At 43.8% G+C, this 26,074-nt stretch overlaps 1 protein-coding gene across 1 annotated transcript; it reads left to right on the plus strand.

Annotated features, from left to right (window-relative positions):
• Positions 1-226: 226 nt before the first annotated feature.
• Positions 227-12,341, plus strand: LOC310676863 (uncharacterized protein; the record flags this gene model as incomplete). Its single annotated transcript, XM_083439040.1, has 5 exons — positions 227-325; positions 516-597; positions 6,718-6,800; positions 8,942-9,068; positions 9,982-12,341. The coding sequence occupies 5 exons, from the start codon at positions 227-229 to the stop codon at positions 11,982-11,984; spliced, it is 2,394 nt and encodes a 797-aa protein (XP_083295166.1). The 3' UTR covers positions 11,985-12,341.
• Between the last annotated feature and the right edge of the window lie 13,733 nt (positions 12,342-26,074).

The raw sequence follows: 26,074 nt of genomic DNA on the forward strand, positions 1-26,074 counted from the left end.
GGAAAACTCCGTGCAGAAGATCCTGGGTGAGGAGGACACCCTCCGCTCAGAGGTGCAGAGCCAGCAGTTGAGGCAGTTCTGCTTCCAGGAGGCCAAAGGACCCCGAGAGGTTTGCAGCCAACTCTACCACCTTGATCATCAGTGGCTGAAGCCAGAAAGGCACACGAAAGCTGAGATGCTGGACCTGGTGATCTTGGAGCAGTTCCTGCCTGTCCTTCCACCAGAGATGGAGAGCTGGGTGAGGGACTGTGGAGCGGAGACCACTTCCCAGGCCGTGGCCCTGGCAGAAGGTTTCCTCCTGAGTCAGGCAGAGGAGAGAAAGCAGGTGAGAGAGACTTTCCTCTGGATACTCCCAAGGGGCTCCAAATAGGATGGAGAACATCCCAAAATGGTCTGCTGATGGCCCATCCTTTTTCTGGGAATGAGATCTAACACCCTTAAAGATTCTGTCTTTGTCGTTCTCTTTCTAACATTTCTCACCTTTCATTTAATGTTTTGAATTCTTGTTCTTTCAGAAAAGGGATCATTTTGCAGAAATGGATCTGGATTCCTGTGAGGCAGAGAGGCCTCCGTTGGACACCAGAGAGAGGCCACTGGGTAAGGAGGAAGGTGGATTTTCTCCGTTTGTTCTCGTTCTGTTGGTTTTCCAACTCATCTGAGGGTTCTTTTCATCTTGGTTATTTTTTTCTTTGAGGGTTGGGGGTTGGGAACAAGGGTTCAGAGGAGGGGAGATGTATTTCTGCACACCTAACATGAAATGGGCACTATTTCGAGATAAATATGAATACTGCAGTGGAAAATGGGCACTATTTCGAGATAAATATGAATACTACAGTGGAAAAAAGAGTAATTTGGGATGCAAGCAAGGCGGTTATGAGAGGTTTTTTTGATACAACAGGATGCAATCAAGAAGAGAACACAAAATGAGAAAAAAGATAAAATCCTGGAAAAAATAAAGGAAGGAGAGAAAAAACTGAGGGCGAAAACAAAGTCGCAAGAGATTCTAAAAGATAATTAATAATAATAATAATAATAATAATAATAATAATAATAATAATAATAATTTATTATTTGTACCCCGCCCATCTAGCTGGGTTTCCCCAGCCACTCTGGGCGGCTTCCAACAAAGATGAAAAATACACTAAAATGTCACATATTAAAAACTTCCCTGAACAGGGCTGCCTTCAGATGTCTTCTGAATGTCAGGTAGTTGTTTATCGTTTTGACATCTGATGGGAGGTTGTGTCGGCATGGATGTTAAAATCCCCTAGGATGACCAAGCTAGGTGTCTCCAGGAGAACATCCGCCACGACCTGAAGCAGCTTGGGCAGGGAATCCTTGGTGCAGCGGGGAGGTTGGTACACCAGTAGGAATCCTGTACTGCCCCTATTGCCCAACTTCCAGAACATGCACTCAGAAAACTGGGTCTTCCCAATAGGACGCCTGGTGCAAACTAATGACTTCTTAAAAATCACTGCAACCCCCCCTCCCCGCCCACATGACCCGGGTTGCTGTGCGTAAGAGAAACCTGGTGGACAAACAGCGGCAAGGACAGGCCCATCTGCTTCATCCAACCAAGTCTCTGTCGCACATGCCAGGTCAAGTCCTCCATCCATGATCAAGTCATGGATGGCAGTGGTCTTATGAATCATTGACCTGGCATTGCACAGCAGCACCTTCAGGTCATGTGGGTATCCCTTGCTGATTCTAGTATCCATCCGGTCAGGACCAGACCCGGAGGCAGGGATAGTCCTCAGACAACGACTAAACCTGCCTCCTCTGTAATGACATGGTCTGGTCTTAGCGTAACTCCTCCTCCTACCCGTGATCACTGAGATCGGTTGTCCCAGTGCATCCCCCCCTGTGGAACATGCCCCAGCCATTTTGTTGGCTGGGACCCACTCCCCAGCAGCCCTGACCCCTCCCCTTAAGAACAAAAAAACACCTTAAAAAACACACCAATAAAACAATAAAAACAAAAAACAGTAAAAATTACAAAAACATAAAACCAAACAAATTCCCAGGCCCAATAAACATCCATCCCACCCCCACCCCCCTGCTTACAAAAAATTCAAAAGAAATTTTAAAAAAAACATTTTAAAAGCGCTCTGCACCCCTCCAGCAGTAACTGTCCATTAAACTTTAATTATTTTAATGTTAAGTAAACGTCCAGTGCGCTTCCAACACCATAAATCTTATCTCAGCAGAGAATTTCGTGCAGCTGTTGAAGAAGGCAGGAGAGTCAGTACCTTTCAATGAAGAATCCTGGAAGAAGCACTTTGGAACTCAAAAAACCCCTTTATTTACAAAAGAAAAACCCTGGCGATAAAGCACACATGCTTTTATCTCCGGCATAAAGAAAACTTTACTCTAAACTTAACTCATATCAGCAAACACGCCCATGGCCACAAACTGAGTCTGCGAGTCAGGTCAAAAAAGGGGGCGGGGGGAAAACACACGGGTGAACTGACTATTTATACAAACTAACTCACATTCCTGGATGCTTAATGACTTCCAGCTGCTCAGTGATTAGAGCGACTTGTTACCTCTTAACCCTTTAGTACCAACAGTAACAGCAACTGTCCTAGTGAGGCCCGTCAGGCCCTGCCCTGGGCCAGGTGGTAAGTGGCAGGAAGAATTAGGGCCCCTAGACACTCACACAGGAGAGTCCTCCTGGGCAGCAGAACGCAGCAGTCTCTGTGAGGCTTCAGGCCCCGTCCTGGGCCAGGTGGTAAGCGGCAGGAAGGAGCAGGGCCCCCAGACACTCACACAGGAGAGTCCTCCTGGGCAGCAGAGCACAGCAGTCCTTATGAGGCTTCAGGCCCCGTCCTGGGCCAGGTGGTAAGCGGCAAGTGCAGGGGCCTCAGACACTCACACAGGAGAGTCCTCCTGGGCAGCAGAGCACAGCAGTCCTTATGAGGCTTCAGGCCCCGCCCCAGGCCAGATGGTAAGCGGCAAGACCAGGGCCCTCAGACACTCACACAGGAGAGTCCTCCTGGGCAGCAGAGCGCAGCAGTCCCTGTGAGGCTTCAGGCCACGCCCTGGGCCAGATGGTGAGCAACAAGACCAGGGCCCTCAGACACTCACACAGGAGAGTCCTCCTGGGCAGCAGAGCGCAGCAGTCCCTGTGAGGCTTCAGGCCCCGCCCTGGGCCAGATGGTAAGCGGCAGAAAGGAGCAGGGCCCCCAGACACTCACACAGGAGAGATAAGGTTATATCAAGTACAATATATGAAAATGATGAATGAGGAAATAGAATGGAAGATTAGACAGATGAGACAAAAGACTTTTGAATCGGCAAACAAGTGTGGAAAACCTCTGGCTTGGCAATTGAAAAAAAGACAAAAACTTAACACAGTTACGAACTTGGAAGTGGAAGGAAAGAATATACAGAATCCAGTGGAAATTAGAAAGTGCTTCCAGAGGTATTTTAAACAATTATATACACAGGAGAAGCAGAAAGAATTGGACATTGATAGATTTCTGGAAATTAATTGACTACAAAAAATCTCTCAGGAAAATAAGTTAATGTTGAACTACAAAATCACAGTGCAGGAAGTAGAAGTGGCCATTCAGAACATGCAACTGGGTAAATCTCCAGGGCCGGATGGACTGACTTCAAGATATTACAGATCTCTGAAATAATGGTTAATACAACCTTTAAAGGAAGTCTGTAATGAAATATTGGAGGGGGAAAGGGCACCAGAGTCGTGGAAAGAAGCCTATATTACACTTATACCGAAAACAGAGACTGAAAAGACACAACTTAAGAATTACCGCCCCATATGACCGCTTAATGTGGACTACAAAATTTTTGCAGATATATTGGCTAAAAGATTAAAAAAAGTACTAGCAGAAGTAATTCATAAAGATCAAGCGGGCTTTCTCCCGGGCAGACACTTGTCTGATAATACAAGGAACATAATTAATATTATTGAAAAACTAGTGAAGATTAACACTAAAGCAGTTTTGATATTTGTGGATGCGGAGAAAGCCTTTGACAACATTTCTTGGAGTTTTATGAAAAAGAATTTACAGGGGATGGGGGTGGGTGAAGGTTTTGGAAACGGTATAGGTGCAATTTATTCAGAACAGAAGGCCAAACTAATTGTGAATAATGTGGTGACGGAAGAATTTAAGATCGAGAAAGGAACACGACAAGGGTGCCCAATCTCTCCATTGCTTTTTATATCGGTCCTGGAGGTTTTGTTAAATACGATAAGAAGGGATCAATCGGTTAAAGGTATCCAAGTTGGAGCTAAACAGTACAAATTGAAAGCATTTGCTGATGATTTGGTATTGACCTTACAGGAGCCAGAATCTAGTACTAAAAGAGCATTGGAATTAATTCAAGATTTTGGTCAGGTAGCAGGCTTTAAGTTAAACAAGATGAAAACCAAGGTTTTAGAGAAAAACTTAACTGCGATGGAGAGAGAAAAGTTTCAGAAGGAGACAGGATTAATATTGGCTAAGAAAGTGAAATATTTGGGGGTTAATATGACTGCGAAAAATGTGAACTTGTTTAAGGATAATTATGAAAAATGCTGGTCTGAAGTGAAAAAGGATTTAGAAAGATGGTCAAATTTAAAACTATCACTGTTAGGCCGAATTGCTGTCATAAAGATGAATGTATTGCCAAGGCTGTTGTTTTTGTTTCAAACATTGCAAATCGTGGACAAAATGGACTGTTTCAAGAAGTGGCAGAGAGATATTTCTAGATTTGTCTGGCAGGACAAGAAACCTCGAATAAATTTCAAGATATTAACAGATGCTAAAGAAAGAGGTGGATTTGCCCTGCCAGAGGTGGATTTGGGAGCCAGTGTGGTGTAGTGGTTAAGAGCGGTAGTCTCGTAATCTGGGGAACTGGGTTCGCGTCTCCGCTCCTCCACATGCAGCTGCTGGGTGACCTTGGGCCAGTCATACTTCTTTGAAGTCTCTCAGCCCCACTCACCTCACAGAGTGTTTGTTGTGGGGGAGGAAGGGAAAGGAGAATGTTAGCCGCTTTGAGACTCCTGAAGGGGAGTGAAAGGCGGGATATCAAATCCAAACTCTTCTTCTTCTTCTTCTTCTTCTTCTTCTTCTTCTTCAGACATTAAACTCTATTATGAATCAGCCGCATTTTGCTGGCTGAAAGAATGGATGCTTCTTGAAAATACTGATCTTTTAGATCTGGAAGGTTTTAACAATGTATTTGGTTGGCATGCATATTTATGGTATGACAAGGTTAAAGTTCATAGAGCCTTTAAAAATCATATTATCAGAAAAGCATTGTTTAATGTTTGGATAAGATACAAGGATCTGTTAGAAAATAAAACCCCCAGATGGTTGTCACCAATGGAAGCGAAGGCATTGAAAAAACTCAATATGGAGGCCAAATGGCCGAAGTATTGGGAAATTTTGGAGCAAGAGGGAGACAGGCTAAAATTGCAGAGTTTTGAAAAATTGAAAAACAGAGTGCGAGATTGGCTCCATTATTATCAAATAATGGAGGCATATAAATTGGACAAAAAATGAGGCTTCCAGGTGGAAAAATCAAAATTAGAAACAGAATTGTTAGAACCCAAAGTTAAGAACTTGTCAAGAATGTATAACTTGCTGCTGAAATGGAATACTCAAGATGAAACGGAGAAATCTGCTATGATTAAATAGGCACAAGATGTCGGGCATAACATTATGATGGCAGACTGAGAACAGTTATGGACCACAGGTATGAAGTTTACGGCATGTAATGCCTTAAAGGAGAATTTAATGAAAATGATTTACCGGTGGTACATAACACCAGTCAAGCTGGCAAAAATCTATCATTTGCCCGATAATAAATGTTGGAAATGTAATGAGATTGAAGGTACTTTCTTTCACCTTTGGTGGACGTGCCCAAGGATTAAGACCTTCTGGGAGATGATATATAATGAAATGAAAAAGGTATTTAAATATACCTTCTTGAAGAAACCAGAGGCCTTTTTCCTGGGCATGGTCGGCCAATTGGTGCCAAGGAAGGATAGAACATTTTTTATGTACGCTACAACAGCAGCAAGAATACTCATCTCAAAGTATTGGAAGACACAAGATCTACCCACCCGGGAAGAATGGCAGATGAAGCTGATGGACTACATGGAAATGGCGGAAATGACTGGCAGAATCCGAGACCAGGGAGAAGAGTCGATGGAAGAAGATTGGGGAAAAAAATTAAAGTATATTTACAGAAATATTGCAAAATTAATGAATGTTAGAAGAATATTGGAATGAAGTTATATGGTTTTAGCAGAAATGTGATAAAGAATTAAGCAAAAACTGATTGTTAACGGGCTATAGTGGAAAATTTAAAGTTGGATTATGTTAAGACAAATTATAGAACAGAAAATTGAGAAAGAGAGAAAGGAATTGCTGAATTAGCTAATTTGAACTAGAATACAAAAAAGGGAGGTGTGAGGAAGACAAGGAAAAAAGTAAATGAAAGATAATCACATGGAATTTGGATGTGTTTTTTTTCCTTCTCTTTATTATGCTGTTTTGATGTATTGTTTTTTTTTCTTTTTTTTCTTTTTCTTATCTTTGATGTATTGTTTGTTAAATTTGTCATTCTTTCATTGTTTCTGCTTTTTTTATACTTTTTTCTGTAACTAAAAAACCTTTAATAAATATCTTTTAAAAAAAGAGAGATGTCCTGTTTCCCTTGTGAGAGAAGCAGGCAATCCTGCTTACCTTTTTTCTCTTGCAGGTGACAGAAGGATGCCGGCAAAACCTCCTGATCCGCCTTTTCATGGGGACAGAAGGGAAGCAGCGGCTGTGGAACCAGATCAGGTCAGGGGAAGCTGCCTTGTGGGGACAGAGGCCGAGGGATGGAGCAATGTCATGGACTGGTTGGGCACAGAGGAATGGAGGGAGGAAGCAGCCGGGGAAGCAGGAAGGGAAGATTTCTCTGAGCCCAAGGAGTGAAGGTGGAGGAAGGATGAGCGGTCAGAGGGGGAAGAGGGAGAAGCCTGGGAAGAGGAGATGTCAGAAGCTGAAGGGGCAACAGGGCTTAGTGAGCTGGGAGACTCTGAGGCAGAATGAAGTGCAGAATCAGAGGCAGAAGAGGGAGGAGGCGAGAACTAACACCCTTAAAGATTCTGTCTTTGTCATTCTCTTTCTAACATTTCTCACCATTCATTTACAGTTTTGAATCCTTGTTCTTTCAGAAAAGGGATCGTTTTGCAGAAATGGACCTGGATTCCTGTGAGGCAGAGAGGCCTCCGTTGGACACCAGAGAGAGGCCACTGGGTAAGGAGGAAGGTGGCTTTTCTCCATTTGGTCTCATTCTGTTGGTTTTCCAACTCATCTGAGGGTTCTTTTCATCTTGGGTTTTTTTGGGGGGGGGTTGGGAACAAGGGTTCAGAGGAGGGGAAACTTATTTCTGCACACCTAACATGAAATGGGCACAAATCTTCAACTGCACTCAGCAGGTAAGGCTTTCTCAAAGCCCATCTGTAGTTAGAGATGTCCTGTTTCCCCGGTGAGAGAAGCAGGCAATCCTAGCATTCTGCTTACCTTTTTTTCTTTTGCAGGTGACAGAATGATGCTAGCAAGACCTCCTGATCCATCTTTTCATGGGGGCAGAAGTGAAACAGCAGCTGTGGAACCAGATCAGGTCAGGGGAAGCTGCCTTGTGGGGACAGAGGCTGAGGGATGGAGCAATGTGATGTACTGGTTGGGCACAGAGGAATGGTGGGAGGAAGCAGCCGGGGAGCCAGGAAGGGAAGATGGCTCAGAGCCGAAGGAGTGGAAGTGGAGAAAGGATGAGCGGTCAGAGGGGGAAGAGGGAGAAGCCTGGGAAGAGGAGGCATCAGAAGCTGAAGGGGTAACAGGGCTTAGTGAGCTGGGAGACTCTGTGGCAGAATGCAGTCCAGAAGAGGAAGGAGACGAGTGGGAGAAGGGAAGTCAAGAGGCAGAGGTGAGTCAGGAGAAGGAGGAGCCACCGGGGGCTCCCTCTCCTTCTGCCAGAAGCCACCCTCCCTGCTTGTCTCTCAGAGCCAGCAGATGGCTTACAATGGAGGAGCAAAGGCAGGCTGCACACTGGCGCATTGTTGAATCGCTTGCCAGAAACCCCAGAGAGGAGGGGACTTGGAAAGCTGTGGGAAGCCGGGGGCCTTCACTCTTTGCAACTGCTTGTGTGGAGGAAGAGGCTCAGGGAATGAGCTGCTGTTCTCAAGAGGCCCGAAACTCAGCCAAGTCTGTGAACATCGTGCTCTTGCTAATAAAGAATAAACTCCAGCTGTGAACTGTGGGATTTCCTGCCCATATAACTGTGACACCAGCCTTCTGAATTTCGCCAGTAGGATTCATCTGTAGTTGCAGTTTTCATGGAATCCTAGAGTTGAAAGGGACCCCAAAGTTTATCAAGTCCAACCCCCTGCATTGCAGGAATCTCAGCTAGATCACCCAAGACAGATGGCCATCCAAACTAGGCTTCTTGTATCTCTATATTCATCAATGAATGCTAAAATAGGCTTCTAAGCAGCGGACAGATGATAACAATTTCCAGGATTCACCTAGCCAGCCCTATCTGCTGCAAAATGGGGCCTGCCCCCCACTCCTCCCCCTCTCCATGCCCCCCTGAACCTTGAATTTGGCTCTAGGGCATTGGGAGGGAACTCCCCAGAACAACTCACGAGGAGAGGAGAAAGTGGATCCTTCCATCGGGGAAACTGGAATGCTTGCATAGGCAGAATAACGTAAACATAAGCTGGAGTACCACCTATTTGCAAAAAGACGAATACCCACAGTTAAAATGCAGAATAAAAGAATTCAATTAAAGTGTTAAAATAGGTACCAATAATTAAAATGTGCAGCAAAGCAATCCTATTGAAATAACACAGTAATTAACAGGAAGGAAATAACAGAGCATTGTGGAGCAGATCATATTTCTGCTGTCTCAGAGGAGGACATTTCCCTTTTTCTTTTAGGGTCCAGTATGCTTTGAAGATGTCGCTGTTCGCTTCACGGACGAGGAGTGGGAGTTGCTGGATCCTGACCAGAGAGCTCTGCATAAGGACGTAATGGAGGAGAATTGGGGGCTCGTGGCCTCTCTTGGTAAGCCTCCGTGTGGGATCGTCCTATCTGCCAGGAAATTCAAAAAATACCTCTATGTGACAAACCTCATATATTTTCACAGCGCCCCCTACAACACCTGGGAACCTAAGACCCCCACAAGAAATAGTAAATTACAGCTTATTCTGTGAACAATCTTCCTCCTGTTCTGCCTCTTTATATCACGGTTGGGCTTGTCTGAACTGCCCAGGCATCTTAAATGTCAGCTTCAGAATTGTTAGAATAGATAAGTAGCTTCTGTAAGGCTATCTGTTTTTGTTTTTGCTGCTGTCAGTCTTGGGTTGACCAAAGAGACAAATGACATTGGAGATGGAGGGGATGCCATGAGTGGGCCAAACAACATCTGCCCCAGAGAAGAGCCAGGTAGTACTAGCAGTGATAATAATAGTAATAATAATAATTTTTATTTATACCCTGACCATCTGGCTGGGTTGCCCCAGCCAATCTGGGAAGCTTCCAGCACATATACAGTGGTACCTCTGGTTGCGAATGGGATCCGTTCCGGAAGTCCGTCCAGATCCCGAGGTTTTCGCAACCTGAGGATCACTGTTCTGCGCATGCGCATGGATTTGTCGCTTTCCTAAGCTGATGTTTATATAATCCGAGGGTTACGTAACCCAAGGTGCTACTGTATAAACATGAAACAGTAATATTAACAACAATCTAATCCAATGAAAAAAGTACAAAAATTTTAAAATGCGTAACTTACTTCAAACAAAGCAACATTCAACCAATGATTAGAATCCAATAATAAATACATTGGTTTATTACAAATAACGAAGGTAATGAACACACAGCCAACTGCCTTCTTGACAACAAATTTAATGAGCATTATTCCACAACTGGGGGCTCCATTTGTTCCTGAGGCTCTAATCCCTTTTTCTCTCCATTGCAGATTGTGATGTATTGGAAATCAAGAACAAAGGTGACCACAACACAATCTGCAGAGTGGAGAAGGCACGTAAAAATTTCGAATGTGGAAAGAACTGCAGTCAGAGCTCCCATTCCACTTCCCATCAACGAAATCTCATTGGAAAGAAACCCTATCAGTGCACTGAATGTGGAAAGAGCTTCAGTAGCAGCCACAATCTCACTTCCCATCAAAGAATTCACACAGGGGAGAAACCATATCAGTGTGTGGAATGTGGAAAGAGCTTCAGTCAGAGCTGCAGTCTCACTTCCCATCAAAGAATTCATACAGGGGAGAAACCCTATCAGTGTGTGGAATGTGGAAAGAGCTTCCGTCAGAGATCCTATCTCACTTCCCATCAAAGAAGTCATACAGGGGAGAAACCCTATCAGTGCATGGAATGTGGAAAGAGCTTCAGTCAGAGCTGCAGTCTCACTTCCCATAAAAGAAGTCATACAGGGGAGAAACCCTATCAGTGCATGGAATGTGGAAAGAGCTTCAGTATGAGCTGTAATCTCACTTCCCATCAAATAATTCATACAGGAGAGAAACCATATCAGTGCATGGAATGTGGAAAGAGCTTCAGTCAGAGCTCCAGTCTCACTTCCCATCAAAGAATTCATACAGGGGAGAAACCCTATAAGTGCATGGAATGTGGAAAGAGCTTCAGTCAGAGCTCCAGTCTCACTTCCCATCAAAGAATTCATACAGGGGAGAAACCCTATCAGTGCATGGAATGTGGAAAGAGCTTCAGTATGATCTCCCATCTCACTTCCCATCAAATAATTCACACAGGGGAGAAACCATATCAGTGCATTGAATATGGAAAGAGCTTCAGGAAAAGATCTGACCTCACTTCCCATCAAATAATTCATAAAGGGGAGAAACCCTATCAGTGCGTGGAATGTGGAAAGAGCTTCAGTACAAGCTCCAGTCTCACTTCCCATCAAAGAATTCATACAGGGGAGAAACCCTTTCAGTGCATGGAATGTGGAAAGCGCTTCAGTCAGAGCTCCAGTCTCACTTCCCATCAAAGAATTCATAAAGGGGAGAAACCCTATCAGTGTGTGGAATGTGGAAAGAGCTTCAGTCAGAGCTCCACTCTCACTAGGCATCAGAGAATTCATAAAGGGGAGAAACCCTATCAGTGCGTGGAATGTGGAAAGAGCTTCAGTATGAGCTCCAGTCTCACTTCCCATCAAAGAATTCATACAGGGGAGAAACCCTATCAGTGCGTGGAATGTGGAAAGAGCTTCAGTCAGAGCTCCAGTCTCACTTCCCATCAAACAATTCATACAGGGGAGAAACCCTATCAGTGTGCGGAATGTGGAAAGAGCTTCAATCTAAAGTCCAGTCTCACTTACCATCAAAGAATTCATACAGGGGAGAAACCCTATCAGTGCGTGGAATGTGGAAAGAGCTTCAGTATGAGCTCCAGTCTCACTTCCCATCAAAGAATTCATACAGGGGAGAAACCCTATCAGTGCGTGGAATGTGGAAAGAGCTTCAGTATGAGCTCCAGTCTCACTTCCCATCAAACAATTCATACAGGGGAGAAACCCTATCAGTGCGTGGAATGTGGAAAGAGCTTCAGTCAGAGCTCCAGTCTCACTTCCCATCAAACAATTCATACAGGGGAGAAACCCTATCAGTGTGCGGAATGTGGAAAGAGCTTCAATCTAAAGTCCAGTCTCACTTACCATCAAAGAATTCATACAGGGGAGAAACCCTATCAGTGTATGGAATGTGGAAAGAGCTTCAGTATGAGCTCCACTCTCACTTCCCATCAAAGAATTCATACAGGGGAGAAACCCTATCAGTGCATGGAATGTGGAAAGAGCTTCAATCAGAGCTCCAGTCTCACTTCCCATCAAAGAATTCATACAGGGGAGAAACCCTATCAGTGCATGGAATGTGGAAAGAGCTTCAGTATGAACTCCGATCTCACTAAACATCAAAGAATTCATAAAGGGGAGAAACCCTATTAGTGTATGGAATATGGAAAGAGCTTCAGTCAGAACTACACTCTCACTTCCCATCAAAGAATTCATACAGGGGAGAAACCCTATCAGTGCATGGAATGTGGAAAGAGCTTCGGTATGAGCTCCAATCTCACTGAACATTAAAGAATTCATAACGGGGAGAAACCCTATTAGTGTATGGAATGTGGAAAGAGCTTCAGTCAGAACTACACTCTCACTTCCCATCAAAGAATTCATACAGGGGAGAAACCCTATCAGTGCATGGAATGTGGAAAGAGCTTCGGTATGAGCTCCAATCTCACTAAACATTAAAGAATTCATAAAGGGGAGAAACCCTATTAGTGTATGGAATGTGGAAAGGGCTTCAGTCAAGACTTCCGGGTCGGCGCCATCGGTAATGGCGGAATCCCTCTGATCTCTGGAGGGGAGAGCTCTGAAGAAATCGGGTCTGTACCGCTGCGGCGAAGCGGGGACCCTTCAGATCGCAGGTGGGTGAAGCCTGCGAATGTGGGACTCGGCGGGCACCCTTTGCGCCCCCCCAAATCGATGAAGGAGCCCAGTTATGGGTTCCGAAGCAAAGTGGGGTGTGTGGCGCCGTGCTGAGAGTCAACTGCTTCTTTGGAGTGAAGCCGCATAGCTGTTACCGGAGAGTGCCGACTTCTTCTTTTGAAAATTTGGATCTAAAGCAACTATCCGTGAGTAGGGGAAGATTTGGAGATTGGAGATAAAGAAGTAAAAGGACTAATTGGGAACTGAAGCGGTAAGGTGCAAAAAGGAAGTCCGCCTTCCGCCTTTGTATATAGATCAAAGCAAAGAGACTGAGAGCTAGAGCTTTAAAAGACATTTTGAAAGGACTTAAAAATCCGACATCAAACAAGAGAGCCCCCCCCCCCCCGGTTGCAGGAGAGGAGGGGGGAAGATTGAACGTTATATTTGCCTGCAGGAAAGAAGATAAAGTATAAAACCGCCGCTTGAAAACCTGGGAACGGGCTGCCAAGGGGGGGAAAGGAAAAAAGCATGCCGCACTGTGAAACGTACAGAGTATCTTTTTGACAGCTAGCTTCGCAAGAAAAGATACAGTGTTTCTGGTTGGATATAAAAGTAACCGGGACTAAGGGAAAATCGATATAACTGTTTATTTTGGAAGAAAGGGGGGCAAAAGGGAAAGAAAAGGATACTTTTACTGTTAACAAGTTGACTGACATTGTGTCCCCCTAGTGGAGGCTGGAAACTGTTAACATCAATAGGGCCAGGGGAAATTTCCACTGTTTAAAAAAAACAAGCTTCAGCCGTGGGAGCGACCTTGAGTTTCATCTAGTGTTTGTGTTATGGCAGATGGGAAAGAAAAATTAGAGCCTTGGGAAAAAACAACGAGGTCTGGCAAATCTTTTCGTTCAGACCTTGGCCATCAAAGAAGAGCATCAGCATCTGGCCCAGCAGGGGGTGCTCCACCACATACCAAATCAAAAGGTATGTCAACTGAAGAAGTTTTAGCTGCGGGACTAGTTAAAATCCAAGAAACCTTGGATGGTTTGAAGAATTTGACTATAGAAGTAGCTGAAACAAATAAAAGAGTGGTGGAGGCATCGGGCAAAATTGACCAAAACACGGCAAGTATTAATGATCTGGGCCAGAAAGTTACCACTAATACTGAGACTATACAAAAATTACTGCAGGAATCTGCCACGACCCGAAAAATGGCTGAGGAAGCCAAAGAGATAGCAGTGGCCACAAGAGAAGAAATACCACCGATACATAGACAATTGGTAGACCATAGGTTGATGTTGTCTATGATTGAACTGAAGGAGAAACAAACGAATCTGAGGATCAGGGCTGTACCTGAACTGGAGCAGAATTTGCACTTTTGGAACATAGATCTGGAGAAAGAAGAATTCAAGATTGTAAGTGCATTCAGGCTTGGAAGAGGAGGAAGGAAAAATAAAGTGAGGGACTGTCTGGTAACTTTCAGATCAAAAGAGGAGAGAGATAGAATCTTGGGTCTGCATTTCCAGAAGGCCCTGAAAATACACCAGTCAAGAGTGGAGATATTTAAGGATATTCCGAAATATCTTTTGGAACTTAGAGCCAACTACAGAGATTTACTTGCCCTGCTGAGAAGCAATAACATTATTTTTAGGTGGGAATTCCCCCAAGGCCTATCTTTCAGCTTTAAAGGAAAAAAGATCAAAATAAGATCAGTGGGTGACAAAGATAGATTCCTAAAGGACTACGGAGAAGACCTACAGAAAGGGCTTGGGAAAGAACAACGAGTCCCAGAAAGAGGGATAATAGACAAGGCAAGAATACTTTTTGGACTAGACAATCTGGAGAAGGTGACACCACCGTCAGAGGAGGAAGAGGCGCTAGGTGCAGTTGGAGGAGAAGCAAAGTAAATACAAAATGTCTTTGCAACTATTAAGTTGGAATTGTAATGGTCTAAACTCTCCTCAGAAAAGGAAACAGATTTTTCATTTGTTAAAAAAGGAACAATTAGACTTGATTTGTCTGCAGGAAACGCATGTGGTAAGGCTACACAGAAAATTATTAATTAATAAAAGACTGGGCCAGGAGTTTATTTCATCAGAGTTAAAAAAAAGAGGAGTGATTTATGCTAAGGAGAGTTTATCACAGAAATTTATTTTTAAAGATGATCAAGGAAGATTTGTGGCGGTTGAAATTCAAATACATGGAGAAAATTTTTTGATACTAGGGGTGTATGCACCAAATGAGGGGAAATCTGAATTTTTTAAGAAGTTGCATGACATATTGACTGATTACTTGGACTACAATGTGATTTTGATGGGAGACATGAATGGAGTGGTTTCTACAAACATGGACAAGGCACAAAGACAGGTAGTTACTAAAGATGGCAGACTACCGAAAACCTTTTTTGAGTTGACAGATGACCTGGATTTAGTAGATATTTGGAGAACAAAGAACCCCTTGGGAAGAGAGGGGACCTTCTTTTCTGAAACCAAAATGACCTGGACAAGAATTGACCAAATATGGATAACTAGAGGTATGGCACCAAAGACAAAAAAAGTGGAAATCTGCCCTAAAACTTGCTCCGACCATAACGCCGTGAAGATGGAGATGAACTTAACACCAATTGGCTCCTTCAGATGGAGGATGAATGACAACTTATTTAGAGACGAAGAAGTAACTAAGAAGGCCCAAAAAACTTTGAGAGATTACTTTGAGATAAATTTGAGTACTTCAGTTGAAAAAAGAGTAATTTGGGACGCAAGTAAAGCTGTTATGAGAGGATTTCTGATACAACAAAACGCATTGAAGAAGAGAACTCAAAACGAAAAGAAAGATAAATTTTTGGAGAAAATAAAGGAAAGTGAGAAGAGGCTGAGATCAAAACCAAAATCACAAGAGATTTTAAGAGAAATAAGACTATATCATATACAATATATGCAAATAATAAACCAAGAGATAGAATGGAAAATTAGACAAATGAGACAAAAGACCTTTGAGTCGGCTAATAAATGTGGGAAATTGTTAGCCTGGCAAATGAGAAAAAGACAAAAATTAAATACTATCACCAATTTAGAAGTGGATGGAAAGATTATACAAAATCCTGCCGAGATTAGAAAATGTTTTCAGAGGTATTTTAAACAATTATATACGCAACGACCACAGAAAGAGACGGATATAGATCAATTTTTGAAAATAAATGGACTACAAAGAAGAGAGTGCCATTCAGAATATGCAATTAGGTAAATCTCCAGGGCCGAATGGATTGACTTCCAGATACTACAAATCTTTGAAAGAATGGTTGATACAACCGTTGAAGGAGGTCTGTAATGAAATATTGGAAGGGAGAAGGGCACCAGAGTCATGGAAGGAAGCGTACATAACACTTATACCGAAAACAGAGGCAGAAAAGACACAGCTTAGGAACTACTGCCCTATTTCGTTGTTAAATGTGGATTACAAAATTTTTGCAGATATTTTGGCTAAAAGACTAAAAACAGTTTTAGTAGAAGAGATTCATAAAGACCAGGCAGGCTTTCTCCCAGGCAGACATTTATTTGATAACATGAGAAACATAGTTAATATTTTGGAACTATAACAAGAAAATATCAATACTAAGGCAGTTTTAATTTTTGTAGACGCGGAGAAAGCCTTTGACAACATTTCTTGGAGTTTTATGAAGAAGAATCTTCAGGGGATGGGGGTAGGCCAAGAGTTTGAAAATGGTATAGGTGCAATCTATTCTGAACAAAAAGCTAAATTAATTGTTAACAACGTTGTGACGGAGAAATTTAGAATAGAAAAAGGAACACGACAAGGATGCCCAATCTCCCCATTGCTCTTTATATTGGTCCTGGAGATCTTGTTGAATATGATTAGAAGGGACCAACTGGTTAAAGGGATACAGGTCGGAGCTAGACAATATAAATTAAGAGCATTTGCAGATGACTTAGTATTGACTTTGCAGGAGCCAGAATCTAGTACTAAAAGAGTTTTAGAACTGATTGAAGAATTTGGTCAAGTGGCAGGGTTCAAGTTGAATAAGCTAAAAACAAAGGTATTGGAAAAGAATCTCACAGGAATAGAGAGAGAGAGGTTTCAGAAGGAGACAGGTTTAACAGTGGTTAAGAAAGTGAAATATTTGGGGATTAATATGACAGCTAAGAATGGGAACTTATTTAAAGACAATTATGAAAAATGTTGGGCGGAGGTGAAAAAAGATCTGGAAATTTGGTCAAATTTGAAGCTTTCACTGTTAGGCCATATTACAGCCATAAAAATGAATGTATTGCCTAGAATGTTATTTTTGTTTCAAACATTGCAAGTTATTGACAAAATGGATTGTTTCAAGAGGTGGCAGAACGACATTTCGAGATTTGTCTGGCAGGGCAAACAGCCAAGAATAAAATTTAAAATATTAACTGATGCTAAGAAAAGAGGAGGCTTTGCCCTGCCAGACCTTAAACTTTACTATGAATCAGCAGCTTTTTGCTGGTTGAAAGAATGGCTGCTTCTTGAAAATACAGACATTTTGCACTTAGAAGGTTTTAACAATGCTTTTGGATGGCATGCATATCTATGGTATGAAAAGGTTAAAGTGCATAAAATGTTTAAGAATCATATTGTTAGGAAAGCACTGTTTAATGTCTGGATAAGGTATAAAGACCTACTTGAAAACAAAACCCCAAGGTGGTTGTCACCGATGGAAGTGAAGGCTGTGAAAAAGCTTAATATGGAGGCCAAATGGCCGAAATATTGTGAAATTTTGGAACAAGAGGGAGACAAATTGAAATTGCAGAGTTTTGAGAACCTAAAAAACAAAGTGCGAGACTGGCTTCATTATTACCAGATAATGGAGGCATACAAATTGGATAGGAAAATTGGTTTCCAGGTGGAAAAATCAAAATTAGAAACAGAACTGCTAGAACCCAAAACTAAGACTCTGTCAAGAATGTATAACTTGCTGCTGAAATGGAATACACAGGATGAGGCAGTGAAATCCGCAATGATTAAATGGGCACAAGATGTTGGTCATAACATAATGCTAGCTGACTGGGAACGGTTATGGACCACTGGTATGAAATTTACGGCATGTAATGCCTTAAGAGAGAATATTATGAAAATGATATACAGGTGGTACATGACACCAGTCAAGCTTGCAAAAATCTATCACTTGCCCGATAACAAATGTTGGAAATGTAAAGAAACTGAAGGTGCATTCTTTCATCTTTGGTGGACGTGCCCAAGGATTAAGACCTTCTGGGAAATGATCTATAATGAAATGAAAAAGGTATTTAAATATACCTTCCTGAAGAAACCAGAGGCCTTTCTCCTGGGCATGGTCGGTCAACTGGTGCCAAAGAAGGATAGAACTTTCTTTATGTATACCACAACAGCAGCAAGAATACTCATCGCGCAGTATTGGAAGACACAAGAACTACCCACTCTGGAAGAATGGCAGATGAAGGTGATGGACTACATGGAATTGGCAAAAAGACTGGCAGAATCCGAGACCAGGGAGAAGAGCTGGTGGAAGAAGACTGGAAGAAATTTAAAGACTATTTGCAGAAACATTGCAAAATTAATGAATGCTAGAATAATGCTGGATTGAGGTTAGGGGTTTTTTAGTAATAATGTTGTGAAAGAATATGTAAAAATGGAATGTTAACAGATGGAAAGCTAAAGTTAAAATATATTATGACCGAGATTAAGATAAAGGCAAAGAGGGAAAGGATTTGCTGAACAAACAATTTGAATTGTAATACAAAGAGGGGAGGTGTGGGGAGGTCCGAGAAACAGGCAAATGCAAGATATGTTTTGAAAGATTGAATTGTTTTTTAATTGTTTTTTTCTTTATTTTTTGTATTTTTCTCTGTTTTTTCTGTTATTTTTCTTCTGTTTTTTCTGCTATTTTGTGAAAATCTTAATAAAATATTATTTAAAAAAAGGAAAGAGCTTCAGTCAGAGCTCCTCTCTCACTTCCCATCAAAGAATTCATACAGCGGAGAAACCCTATCAGTGTGCGGAATGTGGAAAGAGCTTCAATCAAATGACCAGTCTCACTTACCATCAAAGAATTCATACAGGGTAGAATCATGGAATTGTAGAATTTTTGAGCTTGAAGTGATCCCTGGTGCAATCAATTCCACCCATGTGATGCAGGAATAGCAAGTAAAGCATCCATGACAGATGACCATCCAACTTCATTTGAAAACCTCAAAGAATGGAAATTGCAGTACTCCCAAGGGGGTCCAATCCACTAACAGTTCTTGCTGTCAAAAAGTTCTTCCGCATGTTTAGTCAGTCTTTTTTTAAAAAAAAGAACAACTTGAAGGCATTGGTTTGTGTCCAACCCTGTGGAGCAGGCGTCCTGTTGGGAAGACCCAGTTCTCCGAGTGCATGTTCTGGAAGTTGGGCAATAGGGGCAGTACAGGATTCCTTTTGGTGTACCGACCTCCCCACTGCACCAAGGATTCCCTGCCCGAGTTGCTCCAGGTCATGGTGGATGTTCTCCTGGAGACACCTAGTTTGGTTGTCCTAGGGGATTTTAATATCCACGCCGACACGACCTTACAAGGGGCCGCTTGGGACTTCGTGGAAAGCATGGCCTCCATGGGGCTTTCCCTGAATATGTTTGGCCCAACTCATAGCCGCGGACATGCCTTAGACCTGGTGTTCACCTCTCTTCCTTATTGAGAATGCCTGCCGGAAGGAGAAAATGAGATGCAAAGAGCCAGAAGATCATTATTGGGACTCACAATTTCTCTAAAACAAAGAATCGGCAGAGAGCCAACGCCATCTTCCCTGGCTCAGAAACAGAACAGGTTGAGGAAGCCAAGAAAACGGAGCAAATAGAACAAGCAGTGGGTAACAACGTTGGGGGAACCTTACCCCACCTTAAGGAGGATGACAATGACCCGACCCCCCTCCTTGCAGAAAAAGCTAATCCATCCAAGAGGGCAGGAGCAGGAGGGATTGTTGAATTGACCTGGCTCCGATAACTCTCTTTCGATAGATTTATGGCTTTATTGCTGGCATCCAGCACGCTCCTCTTGCGAGCCTCTGCAGGTCGTAAAATCATCAGCAGAATAGCACAGCAGCGTGTGATAAAAGGAGGATTCTCCAAGACTTTGCTTCTGTTTCTAAAGTCTCTTTATTGTTCCAGAAAGCAAGTTATTTAACAGATCAAACTCTGTCTGAATGCAACTGCATGTTTCTGCTCCCTCTTCGGAGCTGCGCAGTTAGTAGACAGCACTTTCGATTTCCACTGAACTCAGGCAGCATTCCAAACTGCTCACGTCACATCCTGGCTTACTTCCCTGGTAAGCCCTTCCCCTCAGCTCTGAGGCACAGAAGGTTAACCCTTCACTACACCCAACAGGGATTCCTCCCACTCCTAGCGCTGACCCACCCATACCTCTAGAACAAGATATCAGAGGAGCCTACTTTCAACCGATTCCAGATACGCACCCCTACCAAGAGATTTGCATGTTGTCTGCAGAAACTATGGTTCTGGTTCTCCAAAGACTGAATGAAATCCTCACCAAAATAGTTAACATTGAGAAACAATTGGATACTAGCGCCTCCCCTTTAAATGCCCAAGGGCTTAAAAGGATGATAAGAAATGACTTTGTTAACAACTCACCAACTCAATCTATGGATGAAGTGAGGTCCTGTCAAGTCTAGCAAACGAACCAGATAATGCTTGAGATTCACCGATACACTCATAGGTGGATGAACCGCAGACAAATTACTATGTCCTTGTCTCAGCTCCTGAATTACCATTAACGAAATGTAGATCTAGAAAATTTCCACTTCCTGCCTACCGTGAGAAACACAACGCGCCTATTTATGACCTTTAGGTCATCAGCCCTCCCATCTCGACTCATGGAGATAAAGGATACTCTATGGTGGTTCCATTCTCTCCGCCCAGTGAGGGTATTTAAGGACGAAACAAGGAGGCAATTGCTCCCTTGCATAGAGTCAAAGCTAATGCAGATAAGGGAAACCAAGCTCAACACTAGAAACACTAATTGCCCGAGGGAGGGGGGAAGAACTCTGCAAGCCTAGAATTACAAGACCTGAAGAAGAGGCTAATGAGTATAAAGACTGAGATTTCTACCCAAAATATAAGGACAGTAGAGCCTAGAGCACAATATTTAAAGACGTCCAACAGCTCTTTATCCCATAGAAAGACATCAGTGCAACTCCCTGTTCCCTTTACAAACGACACCAAATTAGATGAGGAATTTGGCACCTCCGACATTTCTATGGCAACAACACCTAAAGAACTCTATGTTGCTGACAATCTGGAGATATCCAGCACCAAATCTACATCGGGACCTTTGCCTAATGTTCCAAAAACTTATGAGAATGATCAACCTTCTCTACTGTACTCCTGGCGAGACAGGATGGAAAGATCTTTTGAATTCGAATCTGGCTCTTTGTTGGCCAGTGATCCACATCTTATAACACATACCTCATTAATACTTCCACAGCCACAGATAGAACCAACAATCCTCCAATTAACCCAGGAGGGAGAGGGGGTTGACAGTTAACGAAACACCATGGGACTGTCCTCCCCGCTTGGAGTGCGGTTGGTTGGGTTCTATCTTCTAGGGATACTTACCCTATCAAACCTCCACCTCTTCCCCATACTATTTTGACCCAGGAGTCCTGGCCCAAGAATGACTTGTTATTGAGGGGATGTTACCCCTCTATTGCGGAGGCTAGTATGGGGTCTGGGATTTCCACTATTGAAGGGCTAGGGAAGAATGGCGGTGGGGCTTCGAGATGCAGTGATCCTTGAACCCCTTCCAAGCTACGCCCCATCCCAAGGGATGAGGGTAGGATGAGCAAGGATTACTCACCTCCGTCATTGGTGCTGTGCAATGCCAGGTCCATAGGCAACAAAACTGTCACAATGCGTGACTTTTTTGTCTCACAGGGGATTGACCTGGCTTGCGTGATGGAGACCTGGGTACGGGAAGGCGAAGTAGTCTCCCTACATGAGATAACACCCCCAGGTTTCTCTGTCCTCCATCAATCGTGGACTGTGGGTCGGGGGGAGGAGTAGCACTGTTAATCCTTCTGCACTGTAGTTCTCCTTCTGCGATGAGGCTAAATTTTAATATTTTAATATTTCAATATTTTAATGTTGTATGTTAATTTTGTTTTTAAATTGTAATCATTCAACTTGATTTTATTATTGCTTGTAAGCCACTCTGAGCCCGCCCTTGGCTGGGGAGGGCGGGGTATAAATAAAAAAATATTATTATTATTATTATTATTATTATTATTATGGATGTTGGTGATCTGAAACAAAGTAAAAGCGAAAATAAAGAAGTGCCATGGTCAGATCACTTCCTGGTGCAACTGGACTTCTCCGCGAACCTTCCCCTCTGCAGGGAGGTGGGACCGATTCAGATGGTCCGCCCCTTAATGGATCCAAATGATTTCCAGTGGTTGGGGATGTTTTATGCCATGTTGATGGCCTTTCAGCTGATTCCTGGTGGCCCGCTGAAATGTGGAGTTAACCAGGGCTATTGACTGTTTGCTCCGAAGCACCCTCTCCGATTGCATGGAGCCCGGACAGCCCCGTGGTTTTCCCCGGAGCTGAGGGTGGAGAAACAATCGCTGAGACGGCTAGAGCGCCGGTGGCAGATAACCTATTCTGAAGCTGACCGGATACGGGTTAGAGCTCAATGTCGAGCCTACCAAGTGGTGACAGCGACGGCAAAGAAGACTTTCTTCACTGCCTCTATTACATCTGCGGAAAACAGCAGCAGGAGACTCTTTCAGGTGGTTCGCAATTTAGGAGAATCACCTGCTCCTTTAGGGCTCAGTAGCCCAGTACAGGCCACATGATCTCCTGCAATGATTTTGCAAAGTTTTTTGCACACAAAGTCGCTCAGATTCGAGAAGACGTAGACTCCACCGTGGGAGCAGGGTGGGAGAGTGCTAGAGTCTTGTCTAGTCAAGTTGTGTGGGATCAATTCCAATCTGTTACCTCCGAGGATGTGGACAGGCTGCTTGGACGAGTGAAACCAACCACTTGTCTCCTTGATCCTTGTCCATCCTGGCTTATAAAAGCTGGCCGGGAAGGACTGGGCGATGGGCTTCGTGGGGTGGTGAATGCTTTCCTCCGTGAAGGAGCCTTCCCAGACCCATCTTTAGATGCGGCCACGATGGCCAAGTATCGCCCAGTCTCAAATCTTCCATTCTTGGGCAAGGTGATTGAGCGAGTGGTTGCTGAACAACTCCAGGCACGCCTGGAGGATTAAGACCATTTGGATCCCTTCCAATCGGGAGGCACAGGTCAAATCTGTGTCCAGGGCAGCTGTTTACCAGCTCCATCTGGTACGCAGGCTGAGACCCTATCTGCCTGCGGACTGCCTCGCCAGAGTGGTGCATGCTGCGCTTATCTCCCGCTTGGACTACTGCAATGCGCTCTACCTGGGGCTACCTTGTCCTGTCCTGTCATAACTAAGTGAGGGAATGAGAGAGAAGCAGCAGGAACAGAGTTAAGCCTTTTAGCATTGATTCTGGATACCTGAAGTGTAATTGTAGTATGGATCCAAACTACAAGAAAGAAGATTCCACCTAAACATTAGGAAGAACTTCCTGACAGTAAGAGCTGTTCGACAGTGGAATTTGCTGCCAAGGAGTGTGGTGGAGTCTCCTTCTTTGGAGGTCTTTAAGCAGAGGCTTGACAACCATATGTCAGGAGTGCTCTGATGGTGGTTCCTGCTTGGCAGGGGGTTGGACTCGATGGCCCTTGTGGTCTCTTCCAACTCTATGATTCTATGTAACAACTGATTATGAGAGGAGGGAGTTTAAGAGAAGCTGTGCCTGTACAGTGGTACCTCGGGTTAAGTACTTAATTTGTTCTAGAGGTCTGTTCTTAACCTGAAACTGTTCTTAACCTGAAGCACCACTTTAGCGAATGGGGCTGCCAGAGCACGATTTCTGTTCTCATCCTGAAGCAAAGTTCTTAACTCGAGGTACCATTTCTGGGGTAGCGGAGTCTGTAGCCTGAAGCGTATGTAACCTGAAGTGTTTGTAACACAAGGTACCACTGTAGTACCTTGTCTAATCCTGTGACATTTAGCTGAAGTAACAAGTTAACGTCTACCTGACAGAGGCCTTCCAGAATCCGATTCAGAGCCAAATTTGGAGACATATGTCACACAGACAATTTCAGAATGGATGGGAGAAAGCAAAGATTGGTTGGATGGGCTTTCAGAGAGCTGTTTCAGAAGTAGATCGCGTGAAAATTGAGAACGGAGGCAGCCAGGAGATGTTTTATTAACACTAGTAACAAAAAGAGTGAAGGACGCAATCCTTCAGAACAGTTTTTGAAAAAAATACTGTGGTTGCCGGACAGAAAGTAGATATCTTTCGAGATTCCACGGAAATTGAGACTTAGAAGAACCAAATATAGATATTTAACAATAGCACTCAGAAAAGCTGACATTAGATATAAATGGGAATTCCCAGAGGGCATTTCCTTTACATACATGCAAAGGAGATACAGGCTAACATCACAATTTCAGAGAGTCCTTTGACAAATACAGGAGAGACTTGGATTCCAACTGCTGAAAGGCACATACGGTATTCTGTTAGAATGGGAGACGAAAGAGTGTGTTTGTGTGTTTTTACAATCAAGCAGTGTATACATTATATGAAAATTACAATACATAATAACATCATATAACATAAGCAGGAGTTATAAAAAAAATTAATAAAATAGCGCACTGTCTTTCAGGTTGTGTCTTCCTGGAGTTCCACACCTCTGCTGGGTGGAGAGGAAATGGTCTCTACTCCTTCATCTCAGCTCCACAGCAGTTCTCTCAAAAAGACTTGGCACTCCAGAATGCGGGGAAATAATAATAATAATAGTAGTAGTAGTAGTAGTAGTAGTAGTAGTAGTATTTATTCACCCTTTATCAGGATATCCCAGGGCGGTGTACAACATCAAAAGCACAATACAGAACAACAATGATAAAGACATAATAAAAAGCATCCTGTGAGACAGCCTAGTAATGCAGCACTCCTTCTAAAACTTGAGGGGAGACTCACTCCTCACCTGCTTTTACAGCCACAATGGGGCTGTGGTGATTCCTCCAAGGGGGGCTCCTCTGCTGGCCCTCCGAAGATTCTGACATCGTCCACTCTTTCTCCTGTCGCCCACAGCCATAGAATATGAAGAGAGTGGTCCTCCCAAACTCTGCCTATCCTCCAACATGTTGCAGAGGGAAATTGGGACCCGCGACTTTTAGGGCCACGCTCCTGAATGAGTCACGTAACTCCCACGAGAGCAAGGACCCCCCAAAATGGGCGTCTTTTGGGGCCACAGTTTCATGGGAGCCAAAACAGGCCATCCCGGGAGCCAATCAGTGTCCCTGCTTTGGGAGGGGGAACACAGCCCCCCAGCAATGTTTGGAGGATGAGCCAAGAGGTATAGCCGGACACTGGAAGGCAAAATGTTGCAGGAATTTATGTATAGTTTTTTTTTTGGGGGGGGGGGTTGCCCCTGCAGCAGATATCATGCACATGCAGCCCACTACCAAAATCAGCACCATCACTTTTGTGACCTATGTGACTTGTCCCCACAAAACACTTCATCACAGTTTCTTCCTATCTGCTCAAAGGGCCTTTGCTGCACGATATCAAATGTAAGAATTCACTGATAAAGGTATCTATGTACTGGCTCACTGGGAAAACTTCAGAAATTCATATAGACATGTGAGCTCAGCTACTCAGCAGCCCCTCTACCTGAGTGATGATTCCTGGCATCCTGATACCTGAGTGCCAGACAGGTAGCCATTCCAGAAATAACAAACCCAGATGGGGTTTAACTTGGCTGGGAAACAGGGAAATGTAAATATCTATTTTGTTACACTCCATGGGTGTTTGGTGGAGGGCAAGGGGAACCATGGGGCAGGGTCCAGGATGCTCAGATTACTGCCACCAGACCTCCCCTTACCATGATGTATGAGTGATGTAGTTTGGGGGGTGTAACATGGGGATTAGCAGCTAATAAAAGTTTGGGTTCTCTTTTGTTTGGGGCTTCCATCTGGTGTCAGGTGGGAGTCCTGTCGCGACAGTTTTGCTCTGGTATTCCTGGCTGGTGTCCTTGTTTTTTGTCCAAGGGAGCCCTCAGATTTCTCCATTAACAAAACGTACCCAAAGCCTTCAAAATCTGCACTTTCCTGCATTTTGCAGCTCAGCAATTTGTAGTCCCAGGAGAGGCAGGAACAGCGTGTCTTCCTGTTCCTCCCTCAGCTGAGACCTGGCTGGATGGAGACCTGAGAGCCACCTCTCAATATCTGGAGGGCTGACCCATGGAAGAGGGAGCCAGCTTGTTTTCTCCTGCCCTAGAGGGGAGCACCCAGAATAAGGGACCCAGAGGACCAGAAAGCAGTTTCTGCTGCCTAAACAGCAGGAAGAACATTCTGACGGGAAGAGCAGCAGAATCCCTTGGGAGATGGCGGACTCTCCTTCCTTGGAGGTTTTTAAGCAGAGATTGGATTCCTGCCTTGCAGCGGGGTTGGAATAGATGACCCTTAGGGCTCCCTCCCATTCTAGGATGAGCTTCCTTGCTTCCTGCA

Source organism: Podarcis tiliguerta (assembly GCF_965153285.1).
Source record: "Podarcis tiliguerta genome assembly, chromosome: 4".
Lineage (NCBI taxonomy): Eukaryota > Metazoa > Chordata > Lepidosauria > Squamata > Lacertidae > Podarcis > Podarcis tiliguerta.